Below are 22,041 nucleotides of genomic sequence, written 5' to 3'. Positions count from 1 at the left end.
CTAGACTAGGTAAACATCACAGTGAACTGTGATGAGGCTATGTCTGCACTGGTAGACTAAACCAGGACAAGGCAAAGGTTTGAGCTCTGGAATGAGATCATAGACTCCACTCAATTGTTAGCGAATGCTTTGACATGGCTTTTGTCTATGTCAATGAGCAAGCCAGGGACAGTTTCCAACATGCAGTGTGGAAGAGGCCACCTTCTACTGTTGGGGAAAGAGCTTGGATACACGAATCTTCCATGACTGCTCCATGTCAATTGCTCTTACAGCCAGAAATGGACCTTGGTCTACTTTATTTGCTAGTATGGATCTAGTCACAGATTCTACTTTTTTAGCCACTACAAATGATTGCTTCTTGGAGCTATTTGTGAAAGCACTCACAAGAAATGAAACAAACTGGTTGAGTCCTGAATAATGTACAAGACCTAGTACAAGTTGAAACAACAAAAGACACAAGTTTACTACAATAATGTTTTAAGGGCGTACATAAAAATAACAAGACTGGCAAAAATAAGCCCAAGAAGCTGTTAAGAGGGTCAAATGTTTGCAGTGCCAAAGGGGTTGTTTAAAGAATCATTTAAAATCTCAAAAGTGAACTTAGGCCTTTTGTAAGTCTACCCACAGTATAAAGGTAGGGTTATTATAGCCTTAATGTTCTGAAAGAGTAAATGAGGCAAAACGTATAGAGAAAAACGATAACTTATAATGATCTTTTCCAACTAAATCTTTCAGTTTAATAAAACGTAATTACTTTCTTTACAAGCCTTGCATAACCTACATTCTTACTCAATTGCTTTCTTGTAATAAAATCTGTAAAGGAACTTAAAAATTCAATTGCCGAACAAGTAATTGTAGTAAATAAAGGCTTTAACAGGCCTCAGTATCAGAGAAAAAGAAGTACCAAATGCAAGTTTTTGAGGAGTACTCAGAGAAGAATCCAGGGAACTACTGACCAATCAGGCTGGCTTTTGTACAGGATGGGTGATACAAACTATAATGAAAAAAAGAAATAGTAGAGAGAAATGTTCTGGGGAAGAGTTAGCATAGCTTTTGTAGACAGTAGTCATGCCTCATAAAACTAGTAAAGTTCTTGGAAGAACTCCAGAAGCAAAGAGATACAGGGTTATCCAATTACTGTATTATACCTAGATGTCTAAAAAGCTTGATGAAGTCCCTCAAAAATGTGGTTCCAAGAAACTAAGAGATAAAAGGAAGGTTCTCATGTAGATTAAAGTCAGTTAAAGACAGAAAACAAATTAGAGAAATTAATGGTTAGTTTTCATATTGGAGGAAAGCTTTAAGTGAGTTCTCCCAGGAATTTGTAATCTTCAACATAATTATAAATGATCTGGAAGACACAGTGATGAGAAATCTCTCACCTGAGAGATGTGGGTGACTAAGAAAGACAAAATTTTATCTAGGGTACTCCAATCTAACAACGATGGAGAAAGCGCTGTTATTAGGTATAAATGGGGTATGAAATTAGAATCATAGAACCATAGATTCATAGAATGGTTTGGGTTGGAAGGGTCCAAACCCTCTGCCATGGGCAGGGACACCTTTCACTAGATCAGCTTACTCCAAGCCCTCTCCAATCTGACTTTGAATACTTCCAATGATGGGGCATCCACAACTTCTCTGGGCAACCAGTTTCCATGTCTCACCAACCTCATTGTAAAAAATTTCTTCCTTATATCCAATCTAAATCTATCCTCTTTCAGTTTAAAACTATTGCCCCTTGTCCTGTTACTACAGGCCTTGGTAAAAAGTCTTTCTCCATCCTTCTTATAAGCCCCCTTTATATATTGAAAGGCCACAATACAGTCTCCCCGGAGCCTTCTCTTCTACAGGCTGAACAACGCCAACTCTCTCAGCCTTTCTTCACAGCAGAGGTGTTCCAGCCCTCTGAGCATTTTCATGGCCCTCCTCTGGACCCACTCTAACAGGTCCATGTCTTTATTGTACTGGGAACCCCAGAGCTGGACACAGTACTCCAGATGAGGTCTCAGAAGAGTGGAGTAGAAGGGTAGAATCACCTCCCTCAACCTCCTGGCCACACTTCTTTTTATGCAGCCCAGGATACAGTTGGCTTTCTGGGCTGCAAGCTCACGTTGCTGGCTCATATCTAATTTTTCATCCACCATTATCCCCCAAGTCCTTCTCTGCAGGGCTGCTCTCAATCAATTAATCAATTCAGTGTTAATAAATACATAGACATTCATGTGACAAAAAAATAATTCTAACTATACAAGATCAAAGAACCTGTGAGAGCAGACAAATAATAACAGTAATGGGAGAGTCACAACAACTGAGAGATGATTTGACAGAAGTTTGTAGCATCTCAAACAGGAGATGGTGAATAAGGAATGATGGTTTATCAGTTCTTCTAGAACAAGAACAAAGGAGCAACTTACCATGCAACTGGCACAAAATGAGTCCAGGAAAATGTGGGCATTTTTTTGTTTGAATGTTTTTATTTATAAACAAATTGATTAATGCTTTACTATCGGACATTATGAAGCCAAAAATTAAGTGGTTTTAGAAAGGGATTAGTTGAATCTCTAAAGGCCAGAGCTGTTAAGTACATATTGTCTACAACAGCTTAGATGTAACCTCCAACTCAGGAAGGCTCTGGGCCAGATACCAGGTAAATATATCAGTTAAGGATTTAATTATTTACTGTATACTTTTCCATGTTTGCTACACTCTGGCTTTAAGTATCCACTGCAAATATTGGCAGAGACAGAATACTGGGCAAGACAGAATGACTGTTTAGACCCAGTGTGTTAGTCTTATGTTCCTATATTACAGTCTCTGCTACAAGTAGAAGGGAAGAAAAGGGTGTCTTTAGACACTGAAACAGCATCATGAATCCACCATGAATCTGCAGTGAATGAAATAATAAACTAAAAAATGTGCATCAACATCATATGTACCTCTGAATGCAGCAGAAGGACAAACAAATTAGAAGTACACTGCAAGGCTACAGCAGATGCAAAAGTACTCATCTCAAAAGTTTGCAATGTGTGTGCACGCTGTGAACAAGGAGCTGGAAAATTTTTAAAAAGAGCCATCCAATTGTTTCAGATAGCTTTATATCTACTTTTCTAGACAAACAAATTAGCCTTCAGCAACGAGGACCATATGCTCCTCCACCAACAAACTGGAAAGGACACAATGAACCTACAAAGCTTTTGACCTAAAGCTGGCTCATGTTGAGCAAGTTTGCAGAGGAGTCTGGGTCCACCCACCTAATGCCATGGTGAAACATCCATTGTGTAATATGAGGAGTTGTTAGGATCAAGGCTGGAGCATGCGGAATCCTGGCAGCCACTTGGAAGGACTTAAAAAGGGCCAAAACAGGCGTGAAGTCATTGTGCTACTTATTCCCCACGTACAGAACATAACATGCGGGGTTTCTTTTCATGGAAATTTCAGCTCTGTAGTGAGAGCAGAGGGAGCATGTAGGGAGTGAGGAGAAGAGGCAGAGGTCATTCATTGGAGTTGTATGGGAATAAGATTGTGTGTACAAATGTGTTTGACTGAATGAACAAGAAACTACACAGGGACTAGCAGGATGGGTTGGGTTTGTTTTCCATAACCCTGCAGAGATACAGGATTCTCAGAAATTCTCCAGCTATTGTTCCTTGAGGCCTTGGAGGGCTTTCCACTGCAGCCTTCCTTTCCTAGCAAACCAATCAGCCTCATTTTCCTTCCTTACATACAAGACAACCCCCAGGCTAGCAGAAACAGAACAACAGACTAGTTCAGCATGGATCTTAATTAGAACTATTGAGGTCACAATATACTTACTACCCTAATCTCATGCAAATTCAGGCAATATATTTCTGGTTAAGGAAGATTATGATAAGGGAATAATAAACTGATCACCTCAGAGCAACGAACAGAAAAATGCCTGCTGTTAAAACACAGGCAGAATCTTTGATGTTTGAGCATACAGTAAGGAAAGGGTTACAATTATTTCATAACTGTATATTCAATGTAAATAGAAAGTTGTAAAATGTGATTTACAGCATTAACTGAGATGCCTACCTCTCCTTTTTTGACTATATAGGAAACATTGGTGAATCATCACTCAGATATACAGGCTGAGGGGCTGGAACTACTTAGTGGGAAGCCCTAGAGAGAGGAGCATGTCATAATTGGCTCCTGAATCATCAGAATGATGATTCCTCTCCTGCATATCAGTACCTAGCACTGAGGAAGGCAGCAGCAACCTCCTTTTGCACAGTAACTTTGTGGCTCAGGCTAATGATCAGGAAGTTGAAGACGTGGGACTCACAACAGCTCCTAAGTCTTGAATCACCAGGCTACAGGATTGTAAAATGCTTTTTCCCATCCCCACTGCAGCTGGACCTCATGCAGAAGAGAATGGAAGATTCACAGGATCAGCAACAGACTAAGATTATGGAAGCTTTGATTCTGTAACCCAGTAAGAAGTGGATTCCTCTGGCACAGCAGAGCCATAGGTTGTGACCTCTGCTTCCAATGTTCATTACATATTTTATTTAATGATGCTTAGGTGGATATTGAACAACAAGTCCCCAGAGCAGAAACTCATTCTGCCCTAAAACAATCGTTATAGTTGCAAAAGAAAACCACCGTTCAGCTCCCCTAGCCTGACAATGGCATGTTACTCTGCAAGTTCCAGGCTCCTGAAGTGATCTTCAGATCATAATATCTGCTCTGTGGGGTCACATCAAATGTTCTTGTATCTATAAATCCTGTCTCCAAAAGTGACCTCTGCAAATGCCCAGTGAAGTGCAGAAGGACAGGAGGAACAGATAGCTCTTACGAGTACTGATCACAATGCAAATGGGCTTCATCCAAAAGCCACTGAGCTGAATAAAAGTTCTCCCACTCACTGTTCTTCTTGGCTATTAAAACCACAGCAATTCAAGGCCCAGCAAGGTGATGCATCTCTAAGATGTGAATCCAGATACCAAATTTGCATATGGATTCGAACATCTCCTTTTAGTACATGCCTAGACAGAGCACAAGCCTGGAAGAAATTGTTTTTGCTGCTCATAAAAGGACAAAGGAGAGATTAACAAAAAATCCATTGATTAGGAAAGGACTAAATTGAAAATCCCTTAAAGTGTTCATCACTATTCTCTATCAGAGGCTGCAACTGCCTGCCTTTTGCTGTCAAGAACACCAAACTGAATTTGCACACCTTTCAGGTTTAAAATGGTATTTATAAGGATTTAAATTCTGAAAAAAAAATGCATTTCACTACAATTTCTGAATCAGCACTGTCTCGTTAACCCAGCAGAAGGAATCAGCTGGCACAAACACAAAACTCCTTCTCATTATCTTTGTCAAATAATATAGCAAATTCAGGAGAAAACATCCTACCTCACAGGTGACATAGCTGAACCTACAGAATCTTTTGAGGCCTGATCAGATGAGCTAACAGTAATGTTATTGTAACCACAATGCTCTTAACATATGAAAGGAAAGATTTATAGGAAGAAATAATATTTTTTATTAGTACAAATTTTTTATTTGAAAAAAGAAACATGGTTTTTTGGATTGCAAGCCCACCTTCAGGTCTGAAACCAAAGCCTTTTACTGATCACAGAGTGGCAGCTTTGAACAAATGCTCTTACCTTGCACCACTTTCTTTACAGCAGAACTGGGAAAAAATGGCTCCTCTTTCTCAACACAGCTTGTTACTCAGAAAAAAACCTAAGAATAATTACATAGTTAAGATGTCGTGGTTTAACCCCAGTCAGCAACTAAGCACCACACAGCCGTTTCCCCCTCCCCCTCCCAGTGGGGTGAGGAGGAGGAAAGGAAAAAAAAAAAGTAAAACTTGTGGGTTGAGATAAGAACAGTTTAATAACTAAAGTAAAATATAATACTAACAATAGTAATAATGAAATATAATAATAGTAATGAAAAGGAATACAACAAAAAAAAGGGGGGGGGGGGGGAGAAAAAAAAAACAGTGATGCACAATGCAATTGCTCACCACCCGCTGACCGATGCCCAGTTAATTCCCGAGCCGCAAGCTGCGCCTCCCGGCCAACTCTCCCCTTTTATATACTGGGCATGATGTTCCATGGTATGGAATACCCCTTTGGCTAGTTCAGGTCAGCTGCCCCGGCTATGCTCCCTCCCAGCTTCTTGCACACTTGCTTGCTGGCAGAGCATGGGAAACTGAAAAGTCCTTGGCTTAAGATAAGTGCTACTTAGCAACAACTAAAACCTCAGAGAGTTATCAACATTATTCTCACACTAAATCCAAAACACAGCACTGTACCAGCTACTAAAAAGAAAGTTAACTCTGTCCCAGCCGAAACCAGGACATAAGATTAATTGCATCATGCATAAACAGCCAATGAACTTAAAAGAAAATCATATAGTACTTTAACGCTTAGAAATAGAAAAACCCCAGCAGATATACAGGCTTCTGCACCTTCACAATATTTCTTGCCTGTCATTTTCTGTTACCTGCCCCAATCCCTTCCTCTCACTGCACCTTACGAGTCCTTGGGTTTTCTTTCAGTAATGTATCTTCTTCACCATGGTTCTCTACAGCCTACTTTATGTATCCCAGTAATGTTTCCTTCTTACCCTTAGAATATGCTGTGATGCACTGCACCTTAACATTAAGAAAGGTCTCCTGGACTTCAACAATTTTTTCTCATTTTTTATTTACCCTTCTATTACTGTCTGGGTTTTTTTCACCTTAGACAATACCTATTTCATGCCAGTAGTGCAAAGGTAGAGATATGAAAGCTCCTTGGTGACTCGTAGATCTATTTTACACACACACAAAAGTTCAACAAAATTGCTCTTAAGAACATAAGTTTTCTTTCCAAGGTTTCCAAGCCTGTCTTCTTCTGATAGCATTTTGTGCTGTTAAGCCTGCATTTCCTGCCACAAGTTTTGCCTCAGGCAATCTGGTATTATTGCAAGATAACCGCGATCTGTCACAGGATCATCAGGACGCTAAGCTGTTCATTGTGGATAAGCCAAAAAGTTTGAAAAACACCAAAGGGCATTACTTGGATTGTCTTTCATGCCAAATCTGTGAAGGCCATTGAGAAGGATGTTGAGCTATTTCAAGTCTTTCAATATGTTGGACTGGAAGCTGGAAAAGGGAACTGGTGTTTATTTGTTCCTAGGTTTGAGGGCTCATTTTCATCAGATAGTTGCAACCTCTTTCAGTTACCTGTAGCTTTGGTATTCATTAATATTTGCCCATTTAACAGATTTCTGTGATCCTCAAAGATTGCTGCCAGGAAAAGTAATCATCTGATTTCAGGTTTTTAAAAAGCTGAATAGCCTGCATTTTTGGTACATCCTTTTCCTCGCCAGTGATGGATTCATCATCAGATACAGGCTTCCCAGGTCTTGTCTTCCCTTCGGAAGGTTTCTTGACTTGGTGGTCTTCCTGACTAATATCCATCTTCACACTGGATTTTAGGCTGTGGAAGCAATAATCACCAACCTGGCAAAGGAAAACTGGTTCAGTGCTGTCAGGGTTTAACACCACCAAGTTACCCTCTGACAAAGGCTGCTTTCTAGGAAGATCGTTTCCCTTCTGTAAGACAGGCAAAGAAATCTTTGTGGGTTCTGAATGTCCATGGAGACCTAAAGGGACAGTAAGATAGTCTCCAAATGTATCCAGGTGCAATTCAGGAGAAGAGGTTGGTGCTTGACCTGAAACTGGGACCATGACACCAGTTTTCCCAGGAGAAAACTCATGGCAAGGGTGGTCGCTGCAGGGCTGGGGCTCCTGTGAGTCACAAGGTAACTCCCCAGCAGTGACAAGTGGCGGACGGGTGGAGTCGCTGGCTGATGGCAGTAACAGGCTCTCTGTGGTGAGGTACTCCAAGGAGCACTGCTGAGGAGATGTGATACAGCTAAGAGCCTCTGGAGATTTCTGCTCTTCTGTTCTCACGTTCGTGCCTTTCCCACAGGCTGGTGGGGCCGTTGAGACTTCTTTCTCGTCGTCGAGGCGCTGCATCGTTTCCTTCTGATCTGGGAGCAGGACAGGTTGTGGAGGACCTGCTCCTGGCTGTTCTTGCCTCTGTGGAGCCTGGGGACAGTCTTCCTTTGGGAGGGTCACATACTGAAGGGAAACTGATTTCTCACGCGCTCCCACGGGGTCCACTTCCAGGGTCGCCTGCATATCAGGCTGGGAGGACATCACGGGGCTGTACAAGTATGGACCATTGAAAGCAAAGCAAGGGATTGCTGTCTTGGAAGCAATACTTGCATCAGCACTGTTTCTCCTTGAAACAGGAAAGGAATGACCAGCAATCTGACTTGAGCAGGCAACTGGGGCATGCTCTGGCTCATTTAAAGCTTGGTATGAGTTCTGTAGGTCCAGTGCAACAGGGGAGAACCTCTGTCTTCTTAGCCTGCCCTTCAGGGAACTCCGCCAAAGTCTTCGTCTGTCTGAATATGGGGAAGTTAAAAGTTGCTCATGAGAGATATTATGGTGGTAAACTTTAAATATAAAAGAAGCTTAGCTGAAAACACACATAGCTACACAGAGGGTTAGGAAAAATCTTTCTTGGAGAAGCAGGCTAACCCCAATGATAGCAGAAGATTGTATGCCTCCCTCAAAAGCAACTTGTATAGGCTTTTTAGTGACAGAACATTTGATTATATCCTGCCATGACTTAGGGAGCTCTTTGAGACTATCGTCCACAGTGTCACTATAACGTGCTGTTCCCTCACCTGTCCACAACTTGAAGGAAGCTAGCCTGCTCCATCTTCTCTGAAAGGTTGTATTTGTTGAAGTCCAGCTGGCTGCTTGTTGGCCAGTTTCCTAAGCGTACTTTCTGAAAATGAAAAAGCAGACATGACAAAAGAGCAGCGTCTCACTGGCAGTACAATCAAGAACCATACATTCCTCATGGACAAAGAAAACAAAGAGGAGGACGACCAGCTTGGCTGAACAGGGAAGTCCTTCTGGAGCTCCAGAGGAAAAAGAAATTGTATGCTCTCTGGAAGCAAGGTCAAGCTTTGCAGGAAGATCACAGAGCTGTGGTTCGTATATGCAGGGAGAAGACACAAAAGGCCAAAGCTCAATTGGAGTTGAAGCTGGCCAGTGTTGTATCAGACAACAAGAAGGGCTTTTTTCAGTACGTTAATAGCAAGAGGAGGTCTAAAGAAAACATTAGACCAATACTTGTTGATGATGGTCACCTGACTAATAGGGATGAAGAAGAAGCAGAGGTATGCAATGCGTTTTTTGCCTCAGTCTTTAATAATACTGAGAGACCTTGGGCTGCCCGGTCCTCTGAGTCAGAGGGCCGTGAGTGCGGGAACAGTGACTTTCCATTTGTGGACACAGAAATGTAAGGGACCAGCTGTATCAGCTGAATGTTCATAAGTCCACGGGGCCTGATGCGATTCATCCCAGAGTCCTGAAGAAGCTAGTGGATGTTACGGCAGGACCCCTCTTGACCATCTACCAAAGGTCTTGGGAGTCTGGGGAGGTCCCTGCTACCTGGAAGCTAGCCAATGTGATTCCAATTGACAAGAAGGGCATGAGGGAAGACCCAGGGAACTACAGACCTGTTAGTCTAACCCCAGTTCCTGGAAAAATTATGGAGACGATCATACTGGGTGCTATTGCAAGGCATTTAAAGAACAATGCAATCATCAGGCACAGTCAACATGGGTTCACAAAGGGAAAGTCCTCTTTAACTAAGTTGATATCCTTCTATGATAAGGTCACCCGCCTAGTGGACAAAGGGAAGGCAGTGGATGTAGGGGTTTTTTTATTTTAGTACGGCTTTTGATACTGTCCCTCACAGCATCCTTCTGGACAAGCTGTCCAACTGTGAGATGAGCAGGTACACAGTGTGCTGGGTGAAGACCTGGCTGAAGGGCAGAGCTCAAAGGGTTGTAGTGAATGGGGCTACATCTGGCTGGTGACCAGTCACCAGTGGTGTACCTCAGGGCTCAATTCTAGGGCCAGTTCAATATTTTCTGATGAATGATCTGGATGCAGGAGTTGAAGGCACCATTAGCAAGTTTGCAGACGATACCAAACGGGGAGGTGCTGTTGACTCAAGGACAAAAGGCCTTGCAGAGGGATCTAGATAGATTGGAGCATTGGGCAATCATCAATGGAATGAAATTTAACAAGTCCAAATGCCAGATTCTGCACCTGGGACAGAGTAACACCGGGCACAAGTACAATTTGGGAGAGGAGTGGCTGGAGAGCAGCCCTGCAGAAAGGGATCTGGGTGTGCTGGTCGACAGCAGGCTCAATACAAGTCAGCAGTGTGCCCTGGCAGCCAAGAGAGCAAACCGCATCCTGGGGCGCATCAAAGACAGCATAACCAGCTGATCAAAAGAGGTGATTATCCCCCTGTATTTAGCAATGGTGTGGCCTCACCTTGAGTACTGTGTGCAGTTCTGGGCCCCACAATTTAACAAGGATTTTAAGGTACTCGAATGTGTCCAGAGGAGGGCAACAAAGCCGGTGGAAGGGCTAATGACACTAGATTATTTCAGTCAGTTAAACTTTGAAAGTCCTGAAAATTTTCTAGCTTGATTTTAAATCACACTGATGCTGACAAGCACAACACAAAGAAGTCTACTAGTGTAAATATAAGAACACAGTTCTGTTGCAGATGACCACAACTTCTCCTAAAAATAAGGCACAGACTAATGAAGACATCTGTTCGTTCTGGACTAGGAGACAAGAACAGCTCTTAAGATTATGGGAAGTCCTGAAAAAGAGAGAGAAATAACAAACCCTTCATACAGGTACAGTTCCCTCTTACCCCCAGGTAGCTCTGGATCAGGAGACTCTTGCTGGGGTTCGGAATCTTCTCCTCCCACATTTTCTTCTTCCTTGCAACAACACCACACAGTTTTCAAGATTTGCTTCTCAACTTGGCTGCAACCAGAAAAGACTGCACCCCGTACACCGTGCTGCTCTGCACAGCCAGGCACCACCAAGGCCCTGGCACGCCACCACCCAACTCCCACCCTTGCACAGGCACGCACAAGGCTGCCCGTTGCACACCAAGGCTCGTCTCCACGGAGACCTCTCTCTCATGGGGGACAAGAAGTTCCTCAGCCTTTATGCCACCCACATGGCCAACACGCTGCCAGGTCTCCTAGTCACAACGCAAGCCTACCTGAGGAAATACTTATAGCTGCAATAGGCAACTATTAGGAAAGTGATGATGAGAGCGGGGAGCATCACTGGAAGCATCACTGGTGGCAGAGCTAAAAGAGAGGAAAGAGAAATAGGTATCCACCTGCAGAGTGGCTGCTTCCCGTAACAGGTTTTTCATTCTGGTCACTCTTCATACAAGCAGATGAGGGAAATGTAGGTGGCCTGTCAAGGGCTAGCATCATGAGGCCTTCAAACTGTTGGGATACCCTCCGAAGTGGGACAGACCAAATGTGGCCTGAACAGCTTACTGACCAAAGGAGTTCATCGTTTCCTTTACCGATTCTTTTTTATTTTTTACTGACATCAGAGCAAACCATTTATGCTAACAAAAAGGTCGTTAGGTACCTTACTCCACCATGAACAACAGGCATGTCTTCAGGCTTCGTAGGTCTGCCTTACTCTGCGCAGTGCTGAAGAGAAGGGGTCTCAGAGATTTTCTAAGAGCGAGCTTCCTCTGCTAATGGCCGTAACTGATCATCAACAACATAGCGATTTCTTCCTGAGTACACTCATCAAAAATTGCCTACTGTCTTACCACTACAAGCTTCCTCAGGGCAAATCATCTAAGATCGTATTACTTTGGGCACAAGACCACATGATAGCAGATATTCTGCCTCTAAGTCCAGAAACAGCAAAAACATGTAAAGGTTTTATCCCCAGTAGACTCTACTGTGTGTTTTATGCAACCCTATAGTCACTCTGCAAATTAAAGACGGATGGCTTATATTCTGTCTTCTTGCAGTCTCGGGCTCTTCAGTCACTGATAGCAGAATGGACTACTGGAATCAGGAAACAAGGATGATCTTTTGGGCAGGATCTTTGCTCGATTCTCCGTGTGGAAAACTTTACGGTTGGTTGTACTCACCTTGGGAAGGGAAGTAGGAAAGAAGCTTAAAAGATTCTTTTAATTCCTGCTCACCTCCTTCATTAGCATTGCTGCTGTACTGCAAGGATGCAGACAGGACAGCTACCTTGTTGTCCTGCTTTCAGCTGGAACAGAGTTAATTTTCTTCCTAGTAGCTGGTATAGCGTTATGGTTTGGATTTAGTAGGAGAATAATGTTGGTAACACAACTTTTTAGTTGTTGCTGAGTAGTGTTTATACTAAGCCAAGGATTTTGCAGCTTCTCATGCCCAGCCAGCAGGAAGGCTGGAGGGGCACAAGAAGCTGGGAGGGGACACAGCCAGGACAGCTGACCCAAACTGGCCAAAGGAATATTCCATACCAAATGATGCCATGCCCCGTATCTAAACGGGGGGAGTTGGCCAGGAGGGGCGGATCGCTGCTTGGGAACTAACTGGCCATCGGTCAGCAAGTGGTGAGCAATTTCATTGTGCATCGCTTGTTTGTATATTCTAATTCTTTTAGTATTATTATTGTCATTTTATTATTATTTTTCTTCCTTTCTGTCCTATTAAACTGTCTTTATCTCAACCCACAAGTTGGTTTTTTTTTTCCGATTCTCTCCCGCATCCCACTGGGTGGGGGGGAGTGAGCAAGCGGCTGCGTGGTGCTTAGTTGCCAGCTGGAGTTAAACCACGACACTTCTTAAGCGACCCCAGCTAGCTCATGGCTGGACCTAACTTCAACCCCAGCTGAGGGAATGTCTTTCTTTCCCTATAGAGGCATTTCAGCCATTAACAGCCCACAAAACCTTACAGAAGTAGCCTGCAGGAAAGTACCATTCTCAGTCTTCCAGGTGAACTCCTCACTCCATTCACTCCAAGGCCCCTCATAATCTAGAGGCGTATTCACCCTAGCACGCATTTTCCCCCTATATTCTGTAGATGATGCCAGCATCTGCAGGGTGAAGATGAAGGGAGGTTCATCGTTGCTGATATTTAACTTCTGGGGAGTCTGGGGAGAAGAAAGAAGTACAAATGACAGAGGTGAGAGGAACTGTCCTTCCCATTTGCCCAGCAAAGAGAAGTCCAGGACTCCGGCACTTTCTAAGACTTACCTTTTTGTATTGGTTGTTTTTCCAGTACTCGACTTGGTATCTCTGTGTTATGAAGCTATATCCCAAAGCGTGTTTTATCCACCTCAGTTCATACTCTTGGTTCTCTGTCACTGTTACTGACACATTTGCAGGCGGCAGCACCTTAACTGCAACACACGGAATGTCTCAGAGTACCTATCAACATACTGGTCCAGCACTCCCTTTCACCACTGTGAACAGTTTCCAGAGACTGAAAACAATGTTGTTTTATGCAATGTAAGAAGTCAGCTTTTTAACACTTCTTAATTCTCCGCATCTTCATTTTCTAGTCAAATACAATAAACCAGTAGACCATTAAATAACAGAAAATCCATAGCCATTAATATTGACAGCACTCCCTGTGTACAGAAAAGCAGTAAAGCAATATTTGGGACATCTGTACTAGTCCACCACATTTCCAGAGATTCCCAGCTCTCTTGCAGCTACTACCTGCTACTTTCACCCACTGCAGGAGCCCTGCCAGCTTTAGTCTGTGAAAAGTAGCACCAGTACCTCCAGATACACGCAGGCGGAGATGATCCACCTGGCCCATCTCGCTCAGCAGAGGAGTCCTACCTCATCCAGTGCTCCAGGGGCCACTGCACAAACCCGCAAGAGCTCCACTGGCTTCTTGAGAAATCACATAGTGACACACACACCTCTCACCGCAGCTCCCTGTCACCTGGGACACCCATGAAGGTCAATCACAGAGACGCCAGCAGGGTGACAGTCACTTACTGAGGAACTCTGGGTCACAACCTGAATTTCTGCACAGCAGTTTCCACCGCCGCCACCTTCCTCAGAGTAACAAGTGCCCCTGAGGAGCTCCACACCTTCAAGCCACCTCTCCCAGACCTCTGACCTGACACAGCGTCCAGTTCCTTTCTTCATCAGTCCTGGTCTCTTCCTCTTCCCACCCACTTTTCCTCATCACTGCTGTCCTCAGCCCCACTTGCCCAGCCAGGCATCTGTCCAAGAAACTCCCAGGAGAAGCGAGAAACAACACAGCAACTCACTGTTCTTGTAGGCTTCAATCAGTTTCTCCTCCGTCTTGGCCCGGACAGACACATGGTACTGGCTCTGACTGCTGGAGCTGCTAACACGGATCTCACAGCTCTGCACCACATATGGGATGTGGGGCAAAGCCTTCTCGTGCACAGGAGAGCACTCTTCTTCTCTGAGGGGAAAAAAAGAGGTTGTGCTGAGATTAGGGGGAACAGAACACAGCAGAAACTCCATGGGAGAGGCGCAGGCACGCTGCCATGGGCAGAGCACGTACACTGATGCCGGAGTGGCCCTGAAGAACAAGCCAAAGAGGACAGAGGTGATGATCGCTTTCTTCACTTCCCAGCTGCACGTCAGACGATCTGCACCGTTGAAGAGGCAGCGAAGGTTCCTGGGCTGAAGGCCACCTTCAGAGAAGATGAGAGCAAGCTAAGTGACAGGAAAGGTCTGGCTTCTCAGACAGCGCTTCCACCCCTGCACGGCCTCGCTCCGTCCCACGCTACCTTCAGGGGTCTCCCATGATGCCTCCATGCTCCACTCGCTGTACTGCCCAGAGAAGCCACTGGCCTGCCCCGGTCTGGCTCGCACACGGGCAACGTACCTGCTCCCCGGGACAAGGTTCTCACGGCTGAGATGGCAACGTGTGGTGCTGGAGAGCAAGAGTGAGGCAGCTTTCTGTTGTTGTGGGAAAGAAGGGAGGGAGGGGAGGGAGGAAATTGGGGAGTTGGGGAATTGAGAAGAGGGGTGGAGGGAAGACAGGAAAAGAGTGAGAGGAGGTGACTGTCAGGCTGCATCTCCCAGCAGTCCCACACATGCAATGATGGTCCATGCACATGCTGCCATGCAGTTCTCCTTGCTCCCATACTAGAGGTGCTTCAGCATGCATGCTGCCAGCATAGCACAGGAAGGGTGAGGCACAGGCACTGTCGGGCACAATCTACCCCAGCAAGTGGGCCAGCTCCTGCAGCTTGCAGAGCCCCAGTTGTCTTCAGCACCAGCTACACAAGTTCACAACACTGCTCAGTGCAGAATTTTGTGGGAATCTGGCCAAGATACTTCTCTTAAAAACTAAAGATCAGGCTGACAGGTACAGAACAGAAACACATGCAGATCTAGCGAAACAATAGGGCAAAAGATATGGACTCTTAAAAACTGAAAAAAAATAACCCCAAAACATATCCTTCTGGAAGGGGAAGCAGCTTCAAATGTATTCTGCCATTTTCCCACATGAACCCACAGGTTCCTGTTGGAATGTCAGACGATCTGCACCGTTGAAGAGGCAGCAAAGGTTCCTGGGCTGAAGGCCACCTTCAGAGAAGATGAGAGCAAGCTAAGTGACAGGAAAGGTCTGGCTTCTCAGACAGCGCTTCCACCCCTGCACGGCCTTGCTCCGTCCCACGCTACCTTCAGGGGTCTCCCATGATGCCTCCACGCTCCACTCGCTGTACTGCCCAGAGAAGCCACTGGCCCACCCTGGTCTGGCTCACACATGGGCAACGTACCTGCTCCCCGGGACTAGGTCCTCACATATTGCCTAAGATGGCAACATGTGGTGTTGGAGAGCAAGAGCGAGGCAGCTTTCTGTTGTTGGGGGAAAGGAGGGAGAGAGGGGACAGAGGAAATTTAGGAGTTGGGGATATGGACACTTAAAAATTTAAAAAAAAAAAAAAAAAACCAAAGAGCCCATCCTCCTGGAAGGGGAAGCAGCTTCAAATGTATTTTGCCATTTTCCACATGAACCCACAGGCTCCTGTCGCAACATGATTTAATTCTATTTGGGAGGGATTCAGAGCAAAATCAATTCCAACTCAAAACCCAAGCACAGTGGGTTTTTTTCAGTGAAGAATAGATCTTTGCATTCAATTCAGGACAAGTGGCATTTCACTGGGCAAGTCACTTGCAAACAGAAAGAGAGCCCTTTCCACCTGACCTGAAACAACATCTGTTGCATCTCCTCACAGTGCCTGAGAATGGAAAGGCTGTTCATTTGCACAACTTTTACCACAGGCTCTCAACCACCCAAAAGGGTGCAGCCCAAACCAGGACAGCCCAGCTCCTCCGCTCTTACCTCCCAGGACTCCCACTCCCGCTTGTAAGTGACTTCATACTCCAGCACGTTGCCCAGCCCTTGGCTTCCATCAGCTGCTTTCCAGGTCAGTAAGAAGTCTCCTGATCTCATCAAGCTGACTGAGAGGTTTTGAGGTGGGAGGGTCTGAACTGGAAGGTGAAGGTACAACCCGTGAGAGGAGGTAGTGAGGACAGGGACATGAAGAGGGGAAGAAAACACCTAGGTAAGCTTCCCCATTTCCAGAGTATCTTATCCCTGCCACACCAAGTAGCTCCTGCTTGACTCTCCCTTCCAGGTCCAGCTGCTCCCAGAAACTTGCCCTCTCCCCTCTCTGCCTCATCTTCTCAATGTGGAACTCTTTGGCAGTTTTCACAATGGAAGTGTAATTCACTTCCTGACTGAACGGCAAATACATTCTCAAAGATCCCTAACATTCATTGGAAAATTAGAATTTGGTGTTTAATCCTTACCATTTTGGAAAAGATCAACATTTAGTTCTGCTTGAAGCATCTTGTTAGGTTTGAAGCTGTAAATATGATCTACTCCTATTCCAAAATTGTTTGTAGTGTTGCGACAAACCCAGTGCACATAGGAGTCTGGAGCCTCATGTAAGTCATTTTCTGTTTGGTGTTTGCAAAGCATCTCCTTGTTCTCCCTGTGTATAGAGAAAGTGATCTATAAAGATCTGACTTGGAGACCTATAATTAATGCAAAATTAAATGCCTGAAACCAATTCCATCCCATTCTGTTGTTATAATTTACTTGGGCACTTATATCCTCTTCTCACTGTACCTATTAGTCCTGTTTTGCATCAGTTAATATGACAAACATTTTTAACACCAGGATTTTTGTCAAATGCCTTCCCATTTCAAAGTTGTGCAGCCAAATGTCATATTTTGGTACCAGTCTATTTTTGTTAGGTTTTAGCCTAACTCTATGTAATCTAATTTTTTTAATGTGAGAAATAGTATGATGAAGAATAATGTCATGGAAATGCACCTTTTACTCAGAGTGAAAGGCAGTAAAGTTTCTGATGATCCTTAGTTTTTTGAAGACATTCATTTTGCAGTCCCAGAAAGACACTTAAAAAAAATTCTCCAACCAAAATGTACTTCTGTATCCTTAGTAGTTCTGTTCTGCCAAGGGACCTTATGTATTCATTAAAGATTTCATCCAGAATGTTAATCATCCTTTTAGATAGCCTTTTCCAGGCCAAGGAGCATCATGAAAATTAGAAACAGTATTTTAAACTAGACAGAAGAGGATAAGCTTTGTGTGCTTGCAGTAGCCTGAGCTGCTGGAGAGATGTGTTGCTTCTTTTTGTACCCTCTGGAATTTTGTTTATGCTTATGGCTTCATGCCCAGTATATTATATTGTTCCAGTTCAGATGAGAAATAGTAAGCTGTGAATATCTAAGGCCAAATACTGTCTTCCAGGATAGGATGGAGTCTCCTAGCCAACTATATGTCAGCAAGCATTATTCAGCACTATTGCTATTTTTAAAAGTTGGGTATTAGCAAGGAAACCAGGGATATTCCTGAAGTATGGGTGGGACTGACCATACATGTGCATACCCTTAAATAAAAGAGTCAGCGCAAGGATTGTGAAGTCCTGAAGATACTTCTATCTACTCACCAGCATTACCTTACAGTTTGGGATTTAGTCAACTATTCTTCTCCTATGAGCTGACCTTGTTTAATCATTGGCCATTTTGATTTCAGCTGTGTGACTGTCCACACTTAATACCTGCTTGTCTGATTAGCTCACTTCAGTCATGTTTCCTGTGTGATCCACACACTCCATCATGTCACAATGTTCCAGAGAATCCTCCAAAGGTCCAGATAATTTTATACCATCTTTTCCCAGAAGTATTAGCTTCAAGGTCCTGTTCCAAAACCTTCCACTGATTTCAACTGCTTTTAGGTCTATTAATTCTTTCTTCTCTACAATGAAATCAAGAGTTCTTTCTCTTTCCTTTCCTCCCTGTATCCCCAGACTTCTCAGCTTTCCATCTTTGTCTTCCTCTCTCCCTTGACTATTCCTCCCTCTCTGTCCTTTCTTATTCTCACAATTGATCCAGTTTGATGATTCAGTTCCCTTTTCATAAGGAAACAGATGTAACAGAGAGATACTGTCATGAACAGACCAGTATCTCTGGGAGGAAAAGTGATAGCACAGATGAACTTACTAGTCTTCTCTATCTCACAAACACACAGCCTACACATGTTTCTCAGAAGTGATCAAAACTATACTCTCAGTGATGCTCCTAAATGGGCAAAATAACAGAGGGAATGTATCCTCCCTTTTATGTTTATAAACAACACTCAGGCTCACACTTGTTCTGACATCATCTTCTCCACCCCATTAATAGCAACCTATATGCCCCATCTTATTTCATATCTATGATCCCACAACAAAATTATGGGAAAATAATTGTAAAGGTGATAAAAATAACTCCACTAGCACACCCTATTCATTCCTCCCTTCCTAGAAGAGGTGTCAGAAGCAGGCACAACTTTTACTTTAACCCAATGACAGAAAGAGGTGGCCATGCTTTCTGAAAACCTGACTGCTGGTCCCCAGGATTCCAAGTTGTGGCCAATTTTGCTTTGGACTTTTATCCAGCACAGCACATTTCAGCTACTTACATTATAATGTTATCCCTTTGGTAAAGAATCATACCAACGAGGGCATGAGCCTCTGAATGCTCCATCCATGTACAGGTCACCTGTGAGTTGTAGTCATTGTAGCAGCTCAAGCTCTTCATAGGGATACTCTCTGAGAAAGGAATTCAGGCAAAAAAGGTGCAGTGATTACAAATATAAGTAGTGAGAGATAGCAGGAGGTACAGTGATTCTGCCAGCAGAATGGGGAAGACACTGATAACAGTACTCTCCTTGTGGCACCAGAAAATGACTCTTGGTGAAAATATGTACAGAATTGTGGCCATTCTGCACATCTCCACAATACGCAAGTGTCCAAACCAAGCTACAAGTAACAACAATGAAGTGAGACCTTTGTGCTTGCAAGGCACATAATTCTAGCCAAGGTATCACTTTTCAAACACTGATTGTTTCCAGGGATTAGTAGATACCATGGTCAGCAGGCACATGGTGATTATTTCATCTTTGTGTGTTGCTGTATGGGACTTCTTTGCCACTAACCTCCTAGTAAAGGTTATGACACTAGAAAGGTGTATTTAAAAGTGAGATGCTCTGGGAAGAATCTTGTTATGACTCGGAAGAATGCCCAAATTAATTTGTTGGAACTGGATTTATGACCCAGAAATGGCCAGACCCCTCGTCAGGGATAACTTCTTTTTTTTTTAAACCTCACATCTGTGAAGTGGGAAAATACAGGCCACCCCTGGTACATGCACTATGAAGCAAGGTGCTTTCTTCTCCTTCTTTATTTTCTCTGAAGGTAATATCTGTGCTGCACTATTGGGATATGACCTTCAGAAGACAGAGATGTCAGTGTGCAAACATGAGTGCGCTCTCAAATAATTTTTCTTGATGAGAACTACTATCAGCTTGGTTGAGGGGCTTTTTACAGGCAAAAAACCATCAGAAAAGTATGATGGTGTCTTAGCTAGCAGGCATAAGAGGGACCTTACTTTGATCTTCTGCTGAAAACCAGTGCAAAGTAAGTTCTACAGCATTCCTTGCATAACCAGAAAATGGAGCATCCTACATAGAAAGGGATGGTCTGAATTTAAGGCTAAGCCTTGGAATGCCAAGAGACCAGTCTGACCTACGCTGTAATACATTTTCCCTCAGAGATCTCAAAGGGAGATGTCCTGCAATTGACGCTGGGTGAGGCAGCATAACTCCCTCAGCTACTGCCGACATCAGGCATTGGCATCTGTCTTGGAAAAGGTAGATGTCCATGAGGCACACGTTCTGACAACACTTTTATTCTGATATGTTTCAGATGGGTACAGGCTTAGTCTTGATGCAGACATGGTGCACTGGGTGATCCAAGGAGATACTTCCCATTCCCAGCTCTGCTAAATCAAATTAGATGAAAGAAGGGAAGGGAAGGGAAGGGAAGGGAAGGGAAGGGAAGGGAAGGGAAGGGAAGGGAAGGGAAGGGAAGGGAAGGGAAGGGAAGGGAAGGGAAGGGAAGGGAAGGGAAGGGAAGGGAAGGGAAGGGAGGGGAGGGAAGGGGAGGGGAGGGGAGGGGAGGGAGGGGAGGGGAGGGGAGGGGAGGGGAGGGAGGGAGAGGAGAGGAGAGGAGAGGAGAGGGAGGGAGAGGAGAGGAGAGAGAGGAGAGGAGAGGAGAGGAGAGGAGAGGAGAGGAGAGGAGAGGAGAGGAGAGGAGAGGAGAGGAGAGGAGAGGAGAGGAGAGGAGAGGAGAGGAGAGGAGAGGAGAGGAGAGGAGCGAAAGAGCGAAAAGTAGCTCTCATTGCATCAGAAGAGGAAAGACATTAAACTCAGAAACACAAGCAATGGATATAGCAGATGGTCTCTTTATCTGTCAGCAATTCCACAAAAAGAAAATCAGGTCATCTGGATGTTGCTCTTGGTAGCCCCCACACCTCCGTCTTGTGTCTGTCCCCTTGTCTCTACTTCTGTACACTACCATCTGAATCACACAGTTCTTCATTTTCCTATGTTTTCACTAACTATCAGGGTCTATTCCTCCTTCCTATTCACTCATTAACCAGTCAGCTTGCTCATCTCATCCATTTGTCCAGTATTTCACCTGTCCATACTACCAACATATTGATTTGTCTGCACATGCATCTGCTACACATTGGTTCTGATCAAGATGTCTGTTCTCCTACAGCATAGAAGATGGTGGCAGAAGGAAGCAGAAAAGCAAGCAGAAAATGAGGAAGAGCATTAGCTGAAAGAAGGAGACAGATACAAAATGAAAGGCAACAATGGAAGGATAAAAGAGAATATAAATTTGAAACTCACCTCGAATGGCTTGGACAGTGAGGACCGAATACAGATTCAGCAGAAGGATGAAAATCTCTTTCATGTTTATACCGTCCTTTGCACACAAGCTGGATCCTAATTCAGAAGATAATTGTTTTCATTGCCCACTGGCTACTCTCTTGCTCTTCTTATTGTGGAACTTCTTGTTTTCATTTCACATAAAGAGAAGTAAAACTAAATTAGGGAACTTCTTTAGGCTTCGTGTTGGAGTGACATTCAGAAAGAACTTCTACCAAGTATTTATTGTAGGACAAAATCCATGTCTTCTTATTGTGTGAGCTTGCAATACGAGCAAAGAATGAAGAAGTAAATGCACATTTCCAAGGAAGTGCAGGGATTCTTTCAGCTGAGTAGCAACAACAAACAATCCTAATCTGTGAAGAGAACTCAGCCTTCAAATTCATTCATCCTTCTGCTCTTCATGCTCAAAGCCTTCCTAATGAACCGCAATGGTGTTCTGTTTTTTACCTTTCCTTAAAAATGTGATCCCCAACCACATAGCTCCTGGGAGCTGTAGGGGTTGAATTTCCATATCCATTCACTTTCAGTTTTCTCTTCAACATGCCACTTTTCCAGCTGCTCCCCAAACAAGTTGCAAATTGTAGAAATAATACCAAAGAAACTATTTATCTTTTTTTTTTTTTTGGTGATTATTGAGATTGGGAGTAGATTGAGTGGTTCAAAGACCACAGACCATATTGTTCAATACTGGCATTCAAGGCCAAGATTGGCCAAAGAATTTTGGCCATCTCTCATTGCTCTCTCAAAAGTATAATAAATTCACCTACTCAAGTATGTTACAGAGCTGAGACTCTTTTCTACTTTAGGGGAGCATGGAAAAAACTCCTTTTAAAT

At 43.9% G+C, this 22,041-nt stretch overlaps 1 protein-coding gene across 1 annotated transcript; it reads right to left on the bottom strand.

Moving 5' to 3' along the window:
- Positions 1 to 6,013: 6,013 nt before the first annotated feature.
- On the bottom strand, positions 6,014 to 21,229 carry LOC127019034 (cytokine receptor common subunit beta-like). Its single transcript, XM_050900918.1, is given in 15 exon segments — positions 6,014 to 8,383; positions 8,385 to 8,439; positions 8,725 to 8,828; positions 10,788 to 10,857; positions 11,148 to 11,238; positions 12,871 to 13,045; positions 13,149 to 13,294; positions 14,183 to 14,343; positions 14,446 to 14,578; positions 14,675 to 14,846; positions 16,240 to 16,388; positions 16,710 to 16,914; positions 18,577 to 18,591; positions 18,885 to 19,018; positions 21,166 to 21,229. Coding segments are annotated over 15 exon segments (2,817 nt in total). The 3' UTR covers positions 6,014 to 7,240.
- Positions 21,230 to 22,041: the final 812 nt, after the last annotated feature.

The sequence above is a fragment of the Gymnogyps californianus genome, chromosome 1 (genome assembly GCF_018139145.2).
Source record: "Gymnogyps californianus isolate 813 chromosome 1, ASM1813914v2, whole genome shotgun sequence".
Taxonomy (NCBI): domain Eukaryota; kingdom Metazoa; phylum Chordata; class Aves; order Accipitriformes; family Cathartidae; genus Gymnogyps; species Gymnogyps californianus.
Note: the sequence above shows the minus strand (reverse complement) of the source record. Positions and strands in the feature narration are given on the sequence as shown.